The sequence below is a fragment of the Mus musculus genome, chromosome 5 (genome assembly GCF_000001635.26).
Source record: "Mus musculus strain C57BL/6J chromosome 5, GRCm38.p6 C57BL/6J".
Classification (NCBI taxonomy): Eukaryota; Metazoa; Chordata; class Mammalia; order Rodentia; family Muridae; genus Mus; species Mus musculus.
The window spans coordinates 120,458,193-120,475,850 of record NC_000071.6 but is presented as its reverse complement, the minus strand read 5'-3'; the positions used below and the strand labels follow the sequence as shown (position 1 = coordinate 120,475,850).

At 51.0% G+C, this 17,658-nt stretch overlaps 1 protein-coding gene across 3 annotated transcripts; it reads left to right on the top strand.

Moving 5' to 3' along the window:
• Positions 1-3,025: 3,025 nt before the first annotated feature.
• Positions 3,026-17,658, top strand: Sdsl (serine dehydratase-like). Of its 3 annotated transcripts, NM_001384254.1 has the most exons (9): positions 3,026-3,125; positions 8,353-8,577; positions 12,626-12,819; positions 12,966-13,005; positions 13,735-13,874; positions 15,156-15,244; positions 15,868-16,095; positions 16,282-16,406; positions 17,300-17,650. In NM_001384254.1, the coding sequence occupies exons 3-9, from the start codon at positions 12,646-12,648 to the stop codon at positions 17,491-17,493; spliced, it is 990 nt and encodes a 329-aa protein (NP_001371183.1). In that variant the 5' UTR covers positions 3,026-3,125; positions 8,353-8,577; positions 12,626-12,645; the 3' UTR covers positions 17,494-17,650. The 3 variants fall into 3 exon arrangements, with proteins under 3 accessions (NP_001371183.1, NP_598663.2, XP_011246504.2); NM_133902.3 differs by lacking the exon at positions 8,353-8,577 and having other exon boundaries at positions 3,026-3,130; XM_011248202.2 differs by lacking the exon at positions 8,353-8,577 and having other exon boundaries at positions 3,028-3,125; positions 17,300-17,658.

Genomic DNA, 17,658 nt, shown 5'->3' with positions numbered 1-17,658 from the left:
TGACTCCCTCTTCTGGAGTGTCTGAAGACAGCTACAGTGTACTTACATATAATAATAAATACATCTTTTAAAAAAAAAGGGCGTAGAAGGAGATCCGAGTTCAAGTCCTGGCTCTGGGAAAGAACCTTGGCCTCCACAGCCTCTGTTCCTGTGTAGACTGAGATGACACAGATACCTCTGCTCCAGGCTTTGAACGGGTGATCCTGGTGTTAGGTGAGAGACTTGAAATTGAACAGGCAGTCAGTGTTAGGAGCCTTCATCATTGATGTTTCTTATCAACACCACCGTCAACACTATCACCACTCTTATCAGCATCAGTACTAGCAACCATCATCATCATCACCACCACACCACCATCATCATCACCTCTGGCCTGCATGTACCTGGCTGTGTGCAGAGGCCTGTGTGCCCACAGGGGTACACACACACACACACACACACACACACACACACACACATGCACACACAGCCCATCTGCTTCTTTTTATAGTTTATTTATTGTATTTAATATATTTAAATACACTAAGTACTGTACATTAAATACAATAAACACTGTAGCTCTCTTCAGACACACCTGAAGAGGGCATTGGATCCCATTACTGATGGTTGTGAGCCATCATGTGGTTGCTGGGATTTGAACTCACGACCTCTGGAAGAGCAGTGAGTGCTCTTAACGGGAGAGCCATCTCTCCAGTCCCCTGACTGCTTCTTTTTCTGCTCTGTGGTGTCATTGTTCCTTCTGATCCACATCATGGATGACCACAGGTGTGGGTCAGGGACATGGGGTAGGTAAGCCAGGACGACACAAAGCCCATGTGTGGGCATAGCCACCTTGTGCTCTCTGTACCAGCATTTCATTGCCAGAGCACTGGGGTCCTGGTCCCATATCATGTGGTTCCTGCGTGTCAAGCCACACGATTGGGTGGGCTCCCTTGGTCCCTTGTAGATGAGAATAGGCTTGGAGGACAGCCTTTACTGAAAGTCTCCAGGGCCAGAGGGTAGCTGAGGATGCTGGGAATTGAACCCAGGGGACACTTGGGACTTGTAGTATTTAAAGAGTGCAGATCTGATGAGGAGGGTTAGGCTGGGGACAGGTGACAACGGGGCAGAACCAGTTTGGACACACCTGAAGGGTCTAGATTTCATTTTTTGGATTAACTTTGAGTCAGGGTCTCATGTAGCTCAGGCTAACCTCCGACTCACCGAGTAGCTAAAGATGCTCTTCAACTCCCGATTCTCCTGCCCCCACCTTCAGAATGCTGGGATTACAGGCGCGTGCCAACCGTGCCCACTTCACATGGTACGGGGGATCAGACTCAGGTCCTCGAGAATGCTGGGAAGGCCCTCTACCAGCTGATCCTGATCCCCAGCCCCCACAGTCAGCAGCTTGGCCAACCCGTTTGCATATACCCCCTTCCCACTCCTCCTTGATCCAGAACAGCTGTCCTCAGGGCGGTGTGAGTTTTGTACCCACGGGGGACACTGGACAATCTCTGGAGATGTTTCTCGGGTGTCATCAGAGTGAAGAACATCAATGCTCAGAGACACGCAATTCCAGGGCGGCTGTCCTACAACAGGAAATGAAGCAGCTGCAGAGTTCAACATCTGCATCTGAGGAACCCCGCCAGGTGACAGGAATGACACTCAGTCTTCTCTCCTCCTGGTGCTGGAGCCAGGACTTACCATCAAGGGTACAAAACATGCTTTGTTTTGTTGTTTGTTTGTTTGTCTTGATTTCCAATGTAGGATTTCCTCTGTGTAGCCTTGGCTGTCCTGAAACTTGCTGTGGAGACCAGGCTGGCCTGGAACTCACAGAGAGCCGCCTGCCTCTGCTTCCCGAGTGCTAGGATTAAAGCTGCGCACTACCAAGTCTGGTTTACAAAGCATGTTTTATTTAACTGCTCCCGAAACATACTCCCTTCCAGAGGTGTCACATGAGCATGTTGGCTCCCGATTGTCATCCTAGCACATGAGAGGATGAGGCAGGAGGATTGCAAGTTTGAGAGCAGACTGGGATGCAGAAAGAGACTGTGCCTCTAAAGAGAAAAAAAGTGGCCGGGTGTGGTGACAAACATCCATAAGCCCAGCACTTGGGAGGCACAGACAGGAGGGACAGGAGTTCAAGGTTATCCTCAGCTACCCAGTGGATTTAAAGCCAGCCTTGGATACAGGAGACTCTGTCTTTAAAAAAAAAAAAAGTCTTAAAAAAATGGCTGGCAGGATTGTTTAGTGGGTAAAGACACTTGCTGCCAAGCCTGGTGACTTGAGTTCCATATCAGGGACCCACACATTAGACAGAGAACCGGCTCGCACAAGATTGTCATCTGACTTCTGCAGGTGTGCCAGAGCACACATGAAACCCCCTGACAAATAAATACAAAATATATTATTATGATTATTACTGGGTTTTTCAGGACAGGATTTCTTTCTCTGTGTAGCCCTGACTGTTCTAGAACTCACTCTGTAGACCAGGCTGGCCTCAAACTCAGATCCGCCTGCCTCTGCCTCCCAAGTGCTGGGATTAAAGATGTTCACCACCATTGCCTGACTAAAAACCATTTTTTAAAACATTCTTTTAAAGGGAAAAGAAGCCAGGCGTGGTGGCACATGCCTTTAACCCAACACTCAGGAGGCAGAGGCAGGTGGATCTCTGTGGGTTAGAGGCCCCCTGGTCTACGGAGTGAGTTCCAGGAATGGCTGTTATGTCCAAATCTGTGGCACTGGCTGAGGACCAGGCAACTGTCAAGTTCTTTCCCCTGAGGTCACCTGCTGCAACCCTCACTGGATAGGTGGGGACCTCCCAGAACACTCCTGGGTTTTCCTGGTGGCACTGACTCCCTGACTCCCACCGTGCGTCATTCCCAGGGACAAACAGTCTTTGCTAATGTGTAAAATCAGCCAGCAAGCCAAGGTCAGGACCTGGCAATCGCCGGAGCCTCTCCCTGGGGTTATCACGATCTATGGTGACCCCACAATGGATGTGGGGAGCCGACCAGGTCAAATGCCCTGTGAGACACCGGGCCACGGCTCACTGGCAAGTGAAGACCTTGACAGAAAACCTCACACCCCAAGGGCACATGCAGAAGAGGCCTTCCTGATTCTGTCTCACGTGGCTTCGTTCTTAGGTAAGGTGGGTGCTTAATTTGAGGTGACAAAATTGTCGTTTTATTGTTGTTGTTTCTTTTCTCCTAGGGGTTACAGCAACATATAGAAGTCAGAGCAGCTGGGTGGTAACTTGGGAACCTTCTGTTCCTCCAGCCCAAGCTGCCCCTGAGGGGACCCCTTCTGCCCCTCCACTCCAGAGTTGTTTTCAACTCTGTCACAAACTCTTTCCATTTCTCCAAAGTCCAAGAGGTTTTGTTCTATGAGACAGGATCTCACCATGTAGCCCAGGCTGGCCTTGAATTTCCTTTGTAGCCAAGGATATCCTTATCTTGCTGCCACCTCCCAAGTGCCAGGATTACAGGCATGCAGCACTACACCCAGTGCTTAGCTGTAAGTGAGTTTTAAAGTCTCTTGGGAGGCACACCCGGATTAAATGTCCCTCAGAGCTTGGTCCCTGGTCTCTGAGATGGCTGACCCATCTAGTCACATTAACTTTTTTGCACCTGACTCCTTCCCTTGATCTGGGAATGAGTTGTGTTGGGGAAGTGTCTCTGCAAAGGTTTTAAACTCAAATGCACCCCAAGTTCAGTCAAGGGCTCTTGGGAGGGGGCTGAGTGGCAAGAGACTGAGAGGACGTGGTTACCCCAGGACAGTGGCCTTCCTGAGAGGATGGTATGGCCCAGGGTGGCTGATGGAAATAATGCCCTAAGGTGGGATTCTCTGGTTTCCAGGGGTCGAACTTCTTGGTTAGGGATGGGGAGTCTTTGAACTTGGCCAAGGAGCCATGCTGTGTTGTGTATGGGAAGACCTTGATCCCTGGTGGCTTAACCTGCCTGGATCTTGTTCTTACCTCATGCAAGGAAGGGAATGAGGTGAGGCTTGTGACCGAGGGTGGCTGGCAAGTGTCAGAGGCTCCACCCACCTCAGCAGAAAGGTCCCTTTGTCCTGGGAACAGGGTGAACATCTGGGCCACCCACCTCAGCAGAAAGGTCCCTTTGTCCTGGGGACAGGGTGCACATCTGGGCTGAGGGGGTGGGGTGAAGATTAATGAGCAACCCAGAGGTCTGGACACGGAGGCTGCTTGGTGGCCCGAGGTGTCAGGGACAGGAGTTGGCTGTCTACACCAGCCCCTCCTCTCCCTCATCACAGCCAGCAACTGTGTGACTTTGAGTAGTGGACTTGGACATGTTCGGATCATCAAATGCTTTTTGTCCAGGTAGTTGTACGTTCTGTGGTGGAATGACATCACACTGGCTTTGCCACCTCTGCTGTAGTCTCAGGTGACTTCTTTTACGACCATTGGAGTGACAACGGAGCACCAGCTGCAGCCCCAGTGTCTCACACACATCATCTCTCCCAGGAGAGGGGCCTGTATCTCTCCCTACAGCTAAGCCAAGACACAGAGAGGCTGACTGACTTTCCTAGGGTTGCTTAGCCAGGAAGTGGTGCAGCAGAGCCTGGCTCCAAGATCTGCGTTCTGAATGCTGAGCACATGGCCTCCCCATAGGAGCCCTGTGCCTAGTCTGCTGTTTCATTTCTGTTTTCATTGAAAATTTTAAAATTACATTTGTTTATTATTCTCTGTATGTATGTGCGTGTGTGTGTATGTGTGTGTATGTATCCATATATTCATGTGTGTATGTGTGTGCATATAAGTGTGTTTATATGTATGTGTGTATTTGTATGTATGTGTGTATGTGCGTGCACATGTGTATGTATTTGCATGTATGTGTACATGTATATATATGTGTGTGTATATGTGTATATGTGTGCATGTGTGTTTACATGTGTGTATGTCTGTGTGCATGTGTGTATGTGCATGTATATGTATGTGTGTGTGCATGTATGTGTGTTTATATGTATGTGTGTATTTGTATGTATGTGTACATGTGTACATATGTGTATATGTATATATATGTGTGTGCATGTGTGTTTACATGTGTGTATATCTGTGTGCATGTGTGTATGTGCATGTATGTGTGTGTGTGTGCGCGCGCGCGCGTGCGTAGATCAGAGGTCTTTCTCTAGCATCAATTCTTTCCTTATACCATGTTGGTCCTGGGAACTGAACTCAGGTCATCAGGTTGGTGACACGTATTCATACCTGGCAAACCATCTCAATATATGTGTATATACATGTGTGTTGGGGGAGGGTTTGAGGCAGTCTGGCTATGCAGCAATTCCTGATGTTGAATTCATGGCAATCCTACTGTCTCAGCCTCCGGGGTGCTGAGATTACAGGTGTACCAGCACTTGGCTTGTTCTATTACTTAATCTCTTTTCTTTCTTTTTTTTCTCTCATCAATTTATTTATTCAATTTACAGCCTGATTACAGCCCCCTGCCTCCTCCCCTCCCAGTCCCATCCTCCCACCCCTCCCCAGTCCCCATCCCCTTTTCCTCAAAGAAGAGGAGTTCCCTTGTGGTACCAGTCCACCCTGGCACATCAAGTCACAGTAGGATTAAGTACACCCCCCCCCCCCCGGGGCCAGACAAGGCAGCCCAGCTATGGGAAAGGGATCCAAAGGCAGGCAACAGAGTCAGAGACAGCCTCTACTCTAATTGTTAAGGGACCCACATGAAAAACAAATTGCACATATTTTTTTTTCTTTTAAGAAAGATTTAGTTTGACATGGTGGTGCATGCCTTTAATCCTAGCACTTGGGAGTCTGAGGCAGGAAGATCTCTTTGAGTTCAAGACCAGCCTGATCTACATAGTGAATTCCAAGTCAGCCAGGGTTATATAGGGAGACCCTGCACCCCTCCTATGATGATGATGATGATGATGATGGTTTTTGGAGACTGGGTTTCTCTGTGCAGCCCTGGCTGCCCTGGAACTCTATATAGACTGGGCTGGCCTGGAACTCACTGAGATTTGCTTGCCTCTGTCTCTCAGGTGCTGGGATTAAAGGTGTGCATCACCCCAGCCCAGCTTATTTTATTTTTATTATTTTTTGGTTTTTTGGTTTTTCGAGACAGGGTTTCACCGTGTAGCCCTGGCTGTCCTGGAACTCACTTTGTAGACCAGGCTGGCTACGAACTCAGAGATCCGCCTGCCTCTGCCTCCCGAGTGCATGTGCCACCACGCCCGGCTCAGCTTATTATTTTTAACCATGTGTATGGCATGTATGTTTGTGTGCACGTGAATGCAGGCACCCATGGAGGTATCAGAACCGCTGGAACTGGGATTACAGGCTGTTGCAGGCGAGCTGCCTGATGTGGGTGCTGGGGACTGAACCTGAGTCTTCTTCAAGTGTAGCACTAGCTTTTAGTCATTTAGCCAGCACTGCCCTCCCACCCCGGGGGGTGTGTATATACACGTGAGTGCACGTATGTAGTTGTAATTCTAGCACGTGGGTGGTGGAGGTGAGAAGTTAAAATGTTCAGTGTCATCTTCATTTGCATAGCAAGTTTAAGGCTAGCCTGGACTACACAAGATCCGATTCAGGAAACATTAAAGAGACTCCATTCCTAGAGGCTTTGTAGTAGAGAGCGAGTCTCATGCGTGAGAGAGCCTTGGGAGTTTGCTGTTGGCATACCATAGGCACATAATAAGTGCAGATTCTTGTCTACAGCTGAGGGACTCCTCCAGGAAGCCTTTTCCAGATTCCATCTTACAGGCACTTGAGCAAGACCGGCCGCTTATCAAGGATGGGGGAGGGGATGATGTGAGGGCAGAGGTGAGCTGGGTAGGGTCCTAGTCATAGATCATGGATACGCAGCTCCACCTCGCTCAAGGTAGCCAGGGGTTAACCATCAATCCGGTTAACCATCAATCCTGGGAGGGGAGAGGTCACAAGACCCCAAGGAGGACACAGGACACCTGTGTCGTCTGGTCCTTCCTGAATCTTATTTTATATCTGGGGAAACTGAGGCTGAGGGTGCACTCCAGGGTCTCAGCCTTCAGAAGGGCCACAAGAGTCTGACCGTGGAGCTTCGAGCACGCGGATTTGACTAGGCTAACCAATCAAATCAGACATCTTTCTGCTTCTACTCCAGTAGTGCTGGGATTATAGACACATTACCTCATCTGGCCCTGTCACATGGGTGCTGGAGAGCCATACTGGGGTTTTCACACATGCCATCTCCTCAGACTCTCCTCAGTCCTTCTGTGACCCTAGAACTCAGCATGGCTTTCCATTGCCTGACAATATCCACCCCAACCTCCCACCGGCTCCCACCTCCTACAGCAAGGGCGTACCGAGGCCTGTGGGAAGGCAAGGGACACACTATCTTGTTTGAGGTTAAAGGTCTTGGGACTTGGCAGGTGATAGGTGTCTGGTAAATATTTATTTATTGAGTGCAGGAAGGTGTGAGCAGCCGTTGCTCTGAACAGTAAATAACACCCAGGCTTCCTCTGCTGACTGTGAAATGTTAGGGACGGGAACATGATGTGAGAGTCACTCTTCCTATTCAGACTGGAGAACGGGACAACTGCTGGCTAGGCTCATCCTGTCTCCTTTCTGTCTTCTTTCCTTCCTTCCTTCCTTCCTTCCTTCCTTCCTTCCTTCCTTCCTTCCTTCCCTGCTTCCTTTTTTCCTTCTTTCCTCCCTTCCTTCTTTCCTTTCTTCCTTCCTCCCTCCCTCCCTTCTCTCTTCTTCCTTCCTTCTTTCCTCCTTTCCTTTCTTCCTCCCTCCCTTCCTTCTTTCCTCCTTTCCTTTCTTCCTCCCTCCCTCCCTTCCTTCCTTCCTCCCTCCCTTCCTTCCTTCCTTCCTTCCTCCCTCCCTCCCTTCTCTCTTCTTCCTTCCTTCCTTCCTTCCTTCCTCTCTCCCCTTCCCTCCTCCTCTTCCTTCCTTCCTTCCTTCCTTCCTTCCTTCCTTCCTTCCTTCCTTCCTTCCTTCCTTTCTTTCTTTCTTTCTTTCTTTCTTTCTTTCTTTCTTTCTTTCTTTCTTTCTTTCTTTCGACAGGGTCTCTCTATGCAGCCCCAAACTGTCCTGGAACTTGCTGTATATACCAGCTTGGCCTTGAACTCACAGAGACCCACTTGCCTCTACCTCCCAAGTACTGGCATTAAAGATATGTGCTACCATGCCTGGCCTGCATCTTTATTATCTTGTCTCAAACATAAGCTGACCCCAGTGTGAACCAGGGCAAAGTGGCCTGACCCAGCAACAACTCTGAACCCAAAGTCAGATCTGGGGTGTGCCTATGTTATTGAAGGAGTCCAAGATGAGGGGTACACTCTACCTCTTGCTTGCCAGCCCCTGCTAATGTATGTTTTTTGAACCTCCATTTCCACACTTGCCAGATGAGCCCAGGTCGTTCATGAGCCATGAGCTGCGTAAGGAAGACAGAGAGGATTGAATACCCCCACGGGTTCATCTTGGTCATTTTTTGTTGTGAGTTCTCACCAGGACCCCAGAATCAGGAGCTGTCCCTTTAACAAGGAGGAGGGGCCAGGCCCTGGTAGCCGGAAGCTGATCTGGTAGCCAGTGCGTCCAGGTTGGTCCTGGCTGGGCTGTCCTTCAGGAAGGTAAGGGAGGCATTGTGGGAGTGGCTGGGGACCGTGGGGCAGTGTGTTGGGCAGTGAGTGGTGTGAGTGTGGTTACCAGTCTAGTAGCATCTGCCCTATCTTGTCACCTCACAGAAGGCAGGCCCTGCAGTCCCTGAGAGTAGTTAGCAGGGTGTGCTTGCTGGAGGGGCGGTCAGTTAGCTTGGCTTTCTAGTTTTTTTTTTTCCTGACTTAGCTGCTGTGTGCCACTAGATGGCCCATGGGGAAAGGACCCCTGGACTGTTGGAGTCGGAGTAAGGTCTGGACCAGATGAGAATCCTTACAAGTGGATTCCAGTAAGAAAGTCGCAGGGCCCCAGCTGTTCAAGCCCTTTTATGTGGGTGCTGGAGAGCTGAACTTGGGTCCTCACTGCTCAGCTCTAGCACCTGCCTCAGTGGTGAGAGGTGGGGTCCCTGGGTCTTGGCTCAGCTGAGTCCCCCACCCTGACAGTGGTGAAGCGGCCCCTCAGGAGGAGCAGAGAGGCCTGGGGACAGAGCCAAGCGTCTCAGCAGTTTTCCCTTGCTGCTTTTGTTTGTTCAGGGGAGGGTTTCTCTGTGTGGCTGTCATGGAACTCACTCTATAGACCAGGCTGGCCTCGAACTCACAGAACTGTCTGCCTCTGCCTCCCGAGTCCTGGGATTGAAGGTGTGCGACTCTTATGGATAATTGCCAATGGTACCAAATAGTCTCATTTTGAATGAATGAATGAATGAATGAATGATGATGATGATGATGATAATGATGGTGATAAGGAGGAGGGAGAGGAAGAAGAAGATATCAACAGTCCAGTAGATAAGATGCCACACAGTGGCTGGGCAGTGGTGGCGCACGCCTTTAATCCCAGCACTTGGAAGGCAGAGGCAGGTGGATTTCTGAGTTCGAGGCCAGCCTGGTCTACAGAGTGAGTTCCAAGACAACCAGGGCTACACAGAGAAACCCTGTCTTGAAAAACAAAAACAAAAACAAAATAAAAAACAAAACAAAACAAAACAAAACAAAAGATGCCATACAGTGTGGAAGCGCTGGAACTTTGAGCCTGTGGCCTTGTGTACCAACCCCTCTGAGTCACCAGTTACAAAATGGAGTTAAATACAGGCCTCTGTCAGGATTTCTCGGAGCCTTCTGAGATAAGAAGGAAGGAGCTGGGCATCGTGCCCAGTTTCCTGCCAGCCCCATACAACAGTTAGCCCTTATCAAGTCATGCAGGGTACAGTGGGCAGACACCTCCTTTTCATGGTTGGACTTAATCCTCTTAAGGAACCTGTGCTGCCCAGAGCTGACCAGTGTGTGGCGTAGTTCATAATTAGCTCGTTCTTATCTTTCTGGCCCAAGAGGTCGCTCCTGACTTCATACCCAAAGGAGACTTTAAAAAAAGAAAGATTTATTTTATGTATGTGGATGCTTTATTTTGTATATACATCTATATGTACACCAGAAAAGGTCATCTGATCTTATGAGACTAGGATTAGAGATGGTTGTGAACCATCTGTAATGGGATCCGATGCCCTCTTCTGGTGTGTCTGAAGGCAGCTACAGTGTACACACACACACACACACACACACACACACGCACTTGCGTATGTGAACACACACAATTCTTTAATAAAAAATAGAAATAGAACCCAGGACCACCAGCCTAAGGATGGAACCGCCAACAGTGGGCTGCACCATCGCATATCAATCACCTATGAAGAAAATGCACCATGGGTTTTCCCATCTTGTAGGATCATCTTCTCAGTTGCGGGTCCCTCTTCAAAAATGACTCTAGCTTGTGCCAAGTGACATAAAAACTAGCCAGCACACGGAGTCTGGAGACTGGGTACAGCTCATAGGCCCCTTTCCCTGGGAGGGGTGCTGAAGGGGATGAGAAGGGTCTGCGTTGTTTGCCTTGTCTGGGGAGTTCCAGGGCCATCCTGACAAAGGTTCAGATTCATGAACAGACCCACCAGTTCCCCTTATTCAAGTCACTTAAATAAGAGGTCCGGGTTCCTGGGCAGGAGAGATGGGGGTGCAGCTCACGCCCCCTGGTGGCCGACCTTGGAACTGCAAAGGGCCTGACCCATCTTTTCTGCTATAGAGACAAAGGAGAGTAATTTCTTTTCTTTTCTTTTCTTTTTTCTTTTCTTTTCTTTTCTTTTCTTTTCTTTTCTTTTCTTTTCTTTTCTTTTCTTCTCTTCTCTTCTCTTCTCTTCTCCTTTCCCTTTCCCTTTCCCTTTCCCTTTCCCTTTCCCTTTCCCTTTCCCTTTCCCTTTCCCTTTCCTTTCCTTTCCTTTCCCTTCTTTTCTTTTCTTCTTTTCACCTCGCCTCTTCTTTTCTTTTCTTTTCTTTTCTTTTCTTTTCTTTTCTTTTCTTTTCTTTTCTCGTCCCTTCGGTTTGGTGGTTTGAAACAAAGTTTTCTCAATACGTATCTGAGGCTAGCCTTGAGGCTACTCACTTTGTAGCCCAGACTGCCCCTGAATTCATAGATCTGCCTGCTCCTGCCTCCTGTGTGATGGGTGGTATCCTTCACTACGGCTGCTTCTCCCCTCCTTTAAATTTGCTCCCTCCTTCCACCTTAAAGTGGTTCCTGGGGATCGATCCGAGGTTATCAGGCTCCTGTGGGAATGTCTGCTGAGCCATCTCACCGGACCCCTTTTATTACACCTTTTATAAATTATTTGTATGTACACATGTGTTTGCCAGTGTGTATGTCTGCCCACCAGGTGCATGCAGTGACAGAAAAGGCCACAAGAGGGCACCAGAGCCCTAGAACTGGAGGGATCCAGAGAAGGGGAGGGACCTGAGAACAACCAGGGTGATGAATTCTAGGGAGACAGGCTTCAGGGAGTAGCTCCTTTAATTGGGGTGGGGAGGGGAGAACAAAGGCTTCTTAAACCTTTGGGGTCGAGGCAGGGAGGGAGTGGTCCAAATCCTTCCCATCTCAAGACTTTTGGGGTTGGACACAACTTGATCCCACTTCTGCTCTGGGTTGGTGTCCACTGGTTCTATGGCTCCCTGGGGCCATAGGCTGTGAGCACCTCAAAGGGTGCCAGGAACTGAACCTGGGTCCTTTGTGAGAGCAGCAAGGTCTCTTAACAGATGAGCCATGTTTCTAGTCCCCCACCCCCTCTTTTGAGACAGATCTTGCATAGCCCTGACTAGCTTGAAACTTGTTATGTAGCCAATATAAAGTCATCACCTCCACACGTTTGGACCAATGCGAACCATTGTAAAGCTACATACACATTTACATTAAAAGGCAAAACAAAACCTTATGGGTCAGTGTGGTTTCATACCATTATAATCCAAACACTAAGGAGGTGGAGGCAGGAGGATGGTGGATTCCAGGCTACCCTGGAAAAGCACCGTGTCTCTAAAAGCAACTATAATAAAAGCATCTTTGCTTTTAGAGACACGGGTTGTGGCTCCTACAGAATGGATAAGTGGGAGAAGGGTTTAAGATTGCCATGGGCAAAGGTGAAGGAGTACGGAAGGGTCTGGACTCCCTGGCACCTGCTTAACCAGTGGGTTTTTTTTTTTCCTTAGATTTATTTATTTATTTATTACATGTAAGTACACTGTAGCTATCCTCAGATACTCCAGGAGAGGGAGTCAGATCTTTTTACGGGTGGTTGTAAGCCACCATGTGGTTGCTGGGATTTGAACTTCAGACCTTCGGAAGAGCAGTCGGGTGCTCTTACCCACTGAGCCATCTCACCAGCCCCTTAGCCAGTGTTTTAATGAAAAAAACAAAACAATGAATGAATGAAGAATGAATGAATGAATGATTTTTTTTACTATTCTTTGGTTACACTCTGTGTCCTCAGCGCTATGGGTAGTCATAGGTATTACGTAACGGGCGCCCAGGACAATCTGCCTTGTTCAGATTGGGAAACCAGGGTTCAGAGATGGTCAGATACTCACCTGGACCTTGAAGCTTGGATGCTGGCTAAGATTTGTGGTGGTCGGGCTCAGGGGCCTCGTCCTTCCTCCTCCCTCTGTCATGGCTAAAGAGTCTGACCGGGTGCAAACCCTTTATGCCTCCTTGCAGGTGGTCAGCGCGCTGCTGGAATGGAGGGGGCCTTGGCAGAACGCGTCGGGGCGGAGCCTTTCCACAGGGTCACGCCCCTGCTGGAGAGCTGGGCGCTGTCTCAGGTGGCAGGCATGCCGGTCTTCCTCAAATATGAGAATGTGCAGATAGCTGGCTCCTTTAAGATTCGGGGCATCGGACATTTCTGCCAGCAGGTGAAGGAGGGTGGGCACAGGGCTGTGGAGGAAGTGCGGGAACCTATGGGGGGGGGGACCTGTCTGGTGTGGGTGGAGCACCGGGCTACATCCCACAAAGGTCTCCATGACTGAAGTGACACCAACTCCATCCTTTCTCTCTTCAGATGGCCAAGAGGGGATGCAGACATCTGGTGTGCTCCTCAGGTGACCTCATCCCCTCTCTGTTTTATTGGGAGTCCTTGGGACTGGGGTCAGGGCAGGGGAGCCAGCCAGAGCAAAGGTTAATATCCAGGGCTTGGCTTTCCCTTCCTTCCTTCCTTCCTTCCTTCCTTCCTTCCTTCCTTCCTTCCTTCCTTCCTTCCTTCCTTCCATCCTTCCTTCTTCCCTTTGTTACAGGCTGACAGGATTCTGGATTCTCCTGTCTCCATCTCCTGAGCGCTGGGGTTACAGATCTGCATCACCAGGCCCAACTAAGGATTAGCCTCATCAGATCAAAGTCTCAGAGAGCCATACCATTTGCTCTTAAGTCCCTTCCCCATAATCTGAGACTTGCAGTGGTCACGAACGGCAGAGACCCACCTCACAGAGGTTTAGACCAGAGGCTCCAAGTTCTGAACACTCTTTGGATAAATGGCTTTCAGGCCCGGCTGAATCCAGCCCGTCTCTTCTGCACTGTTGCTGTTGCTCTTGCTCTTGCTTCTCCTTTCCCCTCTCCTCTCGTCCTGGTCCCACAGTAGCCTGGGCGACATTCTCATGTCCGTAGCAGTCACCGAGGTTGCGTTCTCTGATTGGCTTGACATAAATCAGCAAGGTGGGTGGGTGGGTGGGGGGCACAGATACTCAGGTGACTTATGGAGGTTTGGGGAAAGGAGGGAGTGGGGGGAGAAGAGGGGCACGAGAAGTCTGAGGAACTCCTTTCCCCACTGTTCCCAGGGGGCAATGCGGGCATTGCGGCTGCATACTCGGCTCGTAAGCTGGGCATCCCCGTCACCATCGTGCTCCCAGAGGGCACCTCCGTGCAGGTGGTGAGGCGGCTCGAGGGGGAAGGGGCCGAGGTCCAGCTGACTGGGAAAGTAAGGAGGTGGTGCGGGCAGAAGCAAGGGGGAGGGGCTGGGGTGGGGCTGTGTCCTCCTCTACTCCACTCTAGGGCATTGCCTCCATTTATTTGTGGGTGAACACTGGCCAGAAACAGTGTCTTGGTCTTCAATCTTCTCTCGGGAGGGCAGAGAGAAGGGAGAAGGGGCAGGACAGGAATGTTGCACTTTGAGGGCTTGGACCTCTGCCCCACCCCGAGAAGACTCCTGTCAGAGGCCTGGGAGTGTCCCCCTAACCCCTGTCCTCAGGCATACTGGGACCTGAAAGGCTGGCAGTTGATAAGACAAGAGCCTCTGAGTGATTATGTCGTTTCTTGTTCTGAGACCCCAATGAGAAAATAACGGGACCTCCCTTGAAGTCGTGCCCAAGCTGTAATGCCCAAATCAGCCTCTAAACATCACACTGTGCAGCCCCTGGCACCACCCCAGCCCTTTCCTCATCTTCTCTGCTTCCTTCTGTTTTGTTTGGTTTGGCTTTCCAAGGCAGAGTTTCTCTGTGTAGCCCTGGCTGTCCTGAAACTCACTCTCTAAACCAGGCTGGTCTCGAACTCAGGGATCCACCTGCCTCTGCCTCCCAAGTGCTGGGATTAGAGGCGTGAGCCACCACACTCCACTCACTTCTACCAATCACCGACTCACCCACTCATCCATCCATCTATTCTGGAACAGGGCGGTCATGTCTATACACCTGGGGTTTATCCCTCTGGGCTCAGCAGGGCTGTGGTCCTGAGTGGGACACAGCAACTTCTCTCAAACCCTCAATCCTATGGGTGTAGTCTGTCCCAGGCACATGCTCCCGGCATTCACAGCCCACCCTGTCCATACCCCAGGCAAGCTCCATGATCAGGGGATGCCCAGAAGGTGAGCTCTGGGTGACCTAGAGTGGGCACAGGGGTCAGGGTCAGCCTTGCCTGTGTTTCAGCTCACCCTGGGCCACCATCAGGAGACAAAGGCTTTCACAGATCAGCCGCTGGGACCCAGCTGATCTGTGGGTTGGTGTGAGAGACTTGTCCCCTCCTGTGGGTCTAAAGTCGGCTCTATGTGACCAGCCTTGGAGCTGTTCTAGCCCTGTGGGTCACACAGCATTCGGGCCCTTTGAGCTTGAGGGAGATGTGTGGTGTCCTTTGGTCCATTTGGAGGTTGCCGTTCTTATCCTGGGAGGTGTGGTGTCCTTCAGGGGGACCCGTAGGAGATGGGGTGGGGTGGGGGGCTCAACCACAGTCTCTGTGGAGTCTCTGTGGGGCCTCCACTTCTCTTCAGGTCTGGGATGAAGCCAATGTAAAAGCACAAGAACTGGCCACAAGGGATGGCTGGGTGAACGTCTCCCCGTTTGACCATCCCCTTATATGGTAAGGCTGCGGCTATGTTCTTAGGAAGCCAGAGTGTGTGGGGGTAGGAGGACCCTCATTGGACAGAAGAGAAAACTGAGGCCCAGAAAGGAGAAGAGACTTCAAAGCCAGGCAGACATGGGTTCGAACCTGGCCTCTTGGGAATTGTGTTTTATGTAAAGCACTGCATGGCCCATGCCTCAGTTTCCCCATTGGTGAACTGGACATTGTAACATGAAGTATCCTCTGTTGAACATGTCCTTGCGGCTGGGTGTGCAGGCTTCTGGCATTCCCTTACTGCCTGCTTCTCTTCTGCAAGGAATAGGTAGCTACTGGGAAGCCCACTGGGACACAGAAAGGTCAAGACACTTGCCCGAGGGCACACAGCTGGTCATGGGGCAGCGACAGGGTTCTGCTTCCAGAACTCCAGCTGATCCCTCTTAGCTGATAAGGATATTCTTGGGAAAGGCAAGAAAGAGACTGGGAGAAAAATGGGGAGACATGTGGGTGGGTGAAGAAATGAATGGACGGAGAGCAAGGGTGAAGTCCAGGGGACCCCTCTTGCATCATGTTGCCTCTGGGTGGCAAAGGAGGGGGTCACCTATTCCGGAAGTCCCATCATGTATCTCCCTCACACCCCACAGGGAAGGCCATGCCAGCCTAGTGCGGGAGCTGAAGGAGTCACTAGGGACCCCTCCAGGTGCTGTGGTGCTGGCCGTGGGGGGCGGAGGGCTCCTGGCAGGTGTGACTGCTGGCCTGCTGGAGGTGGGCTGGCAGCATGTGCCCATCGTTGCCATGGAGACCCGCGGGGCGCACAGTTTCAATTCGGCCTTGCAGGCAGGCAGGCCGGTCACCCTGCCAGACATCACCAGGTAAGCCTGGGTGGGCATCTGAGGGGGTAGAGGGTGGGGCGTCTTTATCCTATGGTCTATTCGTCCAATCTGGTTGTGGGGTGCAGGCACCCCATAGGTCTGCTTGACCTGATGTGGGTGACCTGGGGACAGCAGGGTGGGGCTCTGACATGTCTACTCTTCCACCCTGCTTCCCCCATCCCGCAGTGTAGCCAAGAGCCTCGGAGCCAAGACGGTGGCTGCACGGACCTTGGAGTGTGCAAAGGAGTGTGAGGTCCTCTCTGAGGTGGTAGAAGACCGGGAGGCTGTCAGCGCTGTGCAGAGGTTCCTGGGTGAGCGAGGCCTGGCACTCTATTCACTCAACCTTGTCCTCAGTGTTGGGGACTGGGCTGGCTACCAGTGGTGATGTCATGGGGGCGTGTCCAGTGGTGATGTCACGGGGGCGTGTCCAGTTGTAGATGGGAGGAGGAGAAAGCCTTAGCAGCTTCAGGACCTTTGCACATGCCCTTCCCACATTCCTGTCTCCACATGTCCGTCCTGGCCCAATCCCCTACTGCTTGCCCATGTGATGACGAGTTATCCGTTATGGTGCTTCCTTCAGGAAGCCACCCTGATCTCCTCACACCACCTCACTAACAAGAGAGCTCGAATACACTAACCCCGCTGTCTACAGCTGCCTAGCTTTTAATCTTCTGATGAGGTGTGGCTGGGTTGGGGTGAGGCTTTGTGTCTTAGCCACTATTATGTCCCTAAGGTCTTCCTAGCACAAAGCCAGGCAGAGTGAGGTGTTTGTTGAATGAATGCTTGAATGTATGAGTGGAGAAGATTAGTAATGGAAAGATGGGCAGTGGAGGGAAAGAAGGATGGATGGGTGGGTGGGTGGATAGATGGATGGGAGGATGGATGGGTGGATGGGTGGATTGACAGGCAGGTGGATTGATTGGTGGGTAGATGGACACACTGACGAGCAGTCTGATGGATGACCAATCAAATGATGGGTAGGAGATGGGTGAATGGCTCCTGGTTGGATGGCTGGTGTTTCAGACAAAGGCTACACTGATGGATGGACAGACAGACAGACAAGTGATGGAGCAGATCTGTAGAAAGTCAGACCTGTGATGTTGAAGAAGAGAGATGGATTGATGGATGGATGGATGCTTCCTGCTGAGCACTGACTGACAGCTCTCCCCCCTCCCTCCCCCCCCCGACCCTGTCCTCCCCACAGACGATGAGCGCATGCTGGTGGAACCTGCCTGCGGTGCCGCCCTGGCCGCCATCTACTCGGGCATCCTGTGGAGGCTCCAGGCTGAGGGCCGCCTGAGTTCTGCCCTAGCTTCCGTTGTGGTCATCGTGTGCGGTGGCAACAACATTAGTAGCCAACAGCTTCAGGAGCTGAAAATCCAGCTGGGCTGCAGCTGAAGAATCTCAGGAACTCCCCCAGAGGTTCCTGGACACCTTGGTGGGTCACTCAAGGGACCTCGGTTCCAGTGGTCCTGCCCTCTTCCTTCCAGGTAGCCCTCCTGGGTTGCTCTCAGTGGCTCCCTGCTGTCCAGTGAATAAACCTGACTGAGCTGAGCGTGTGGC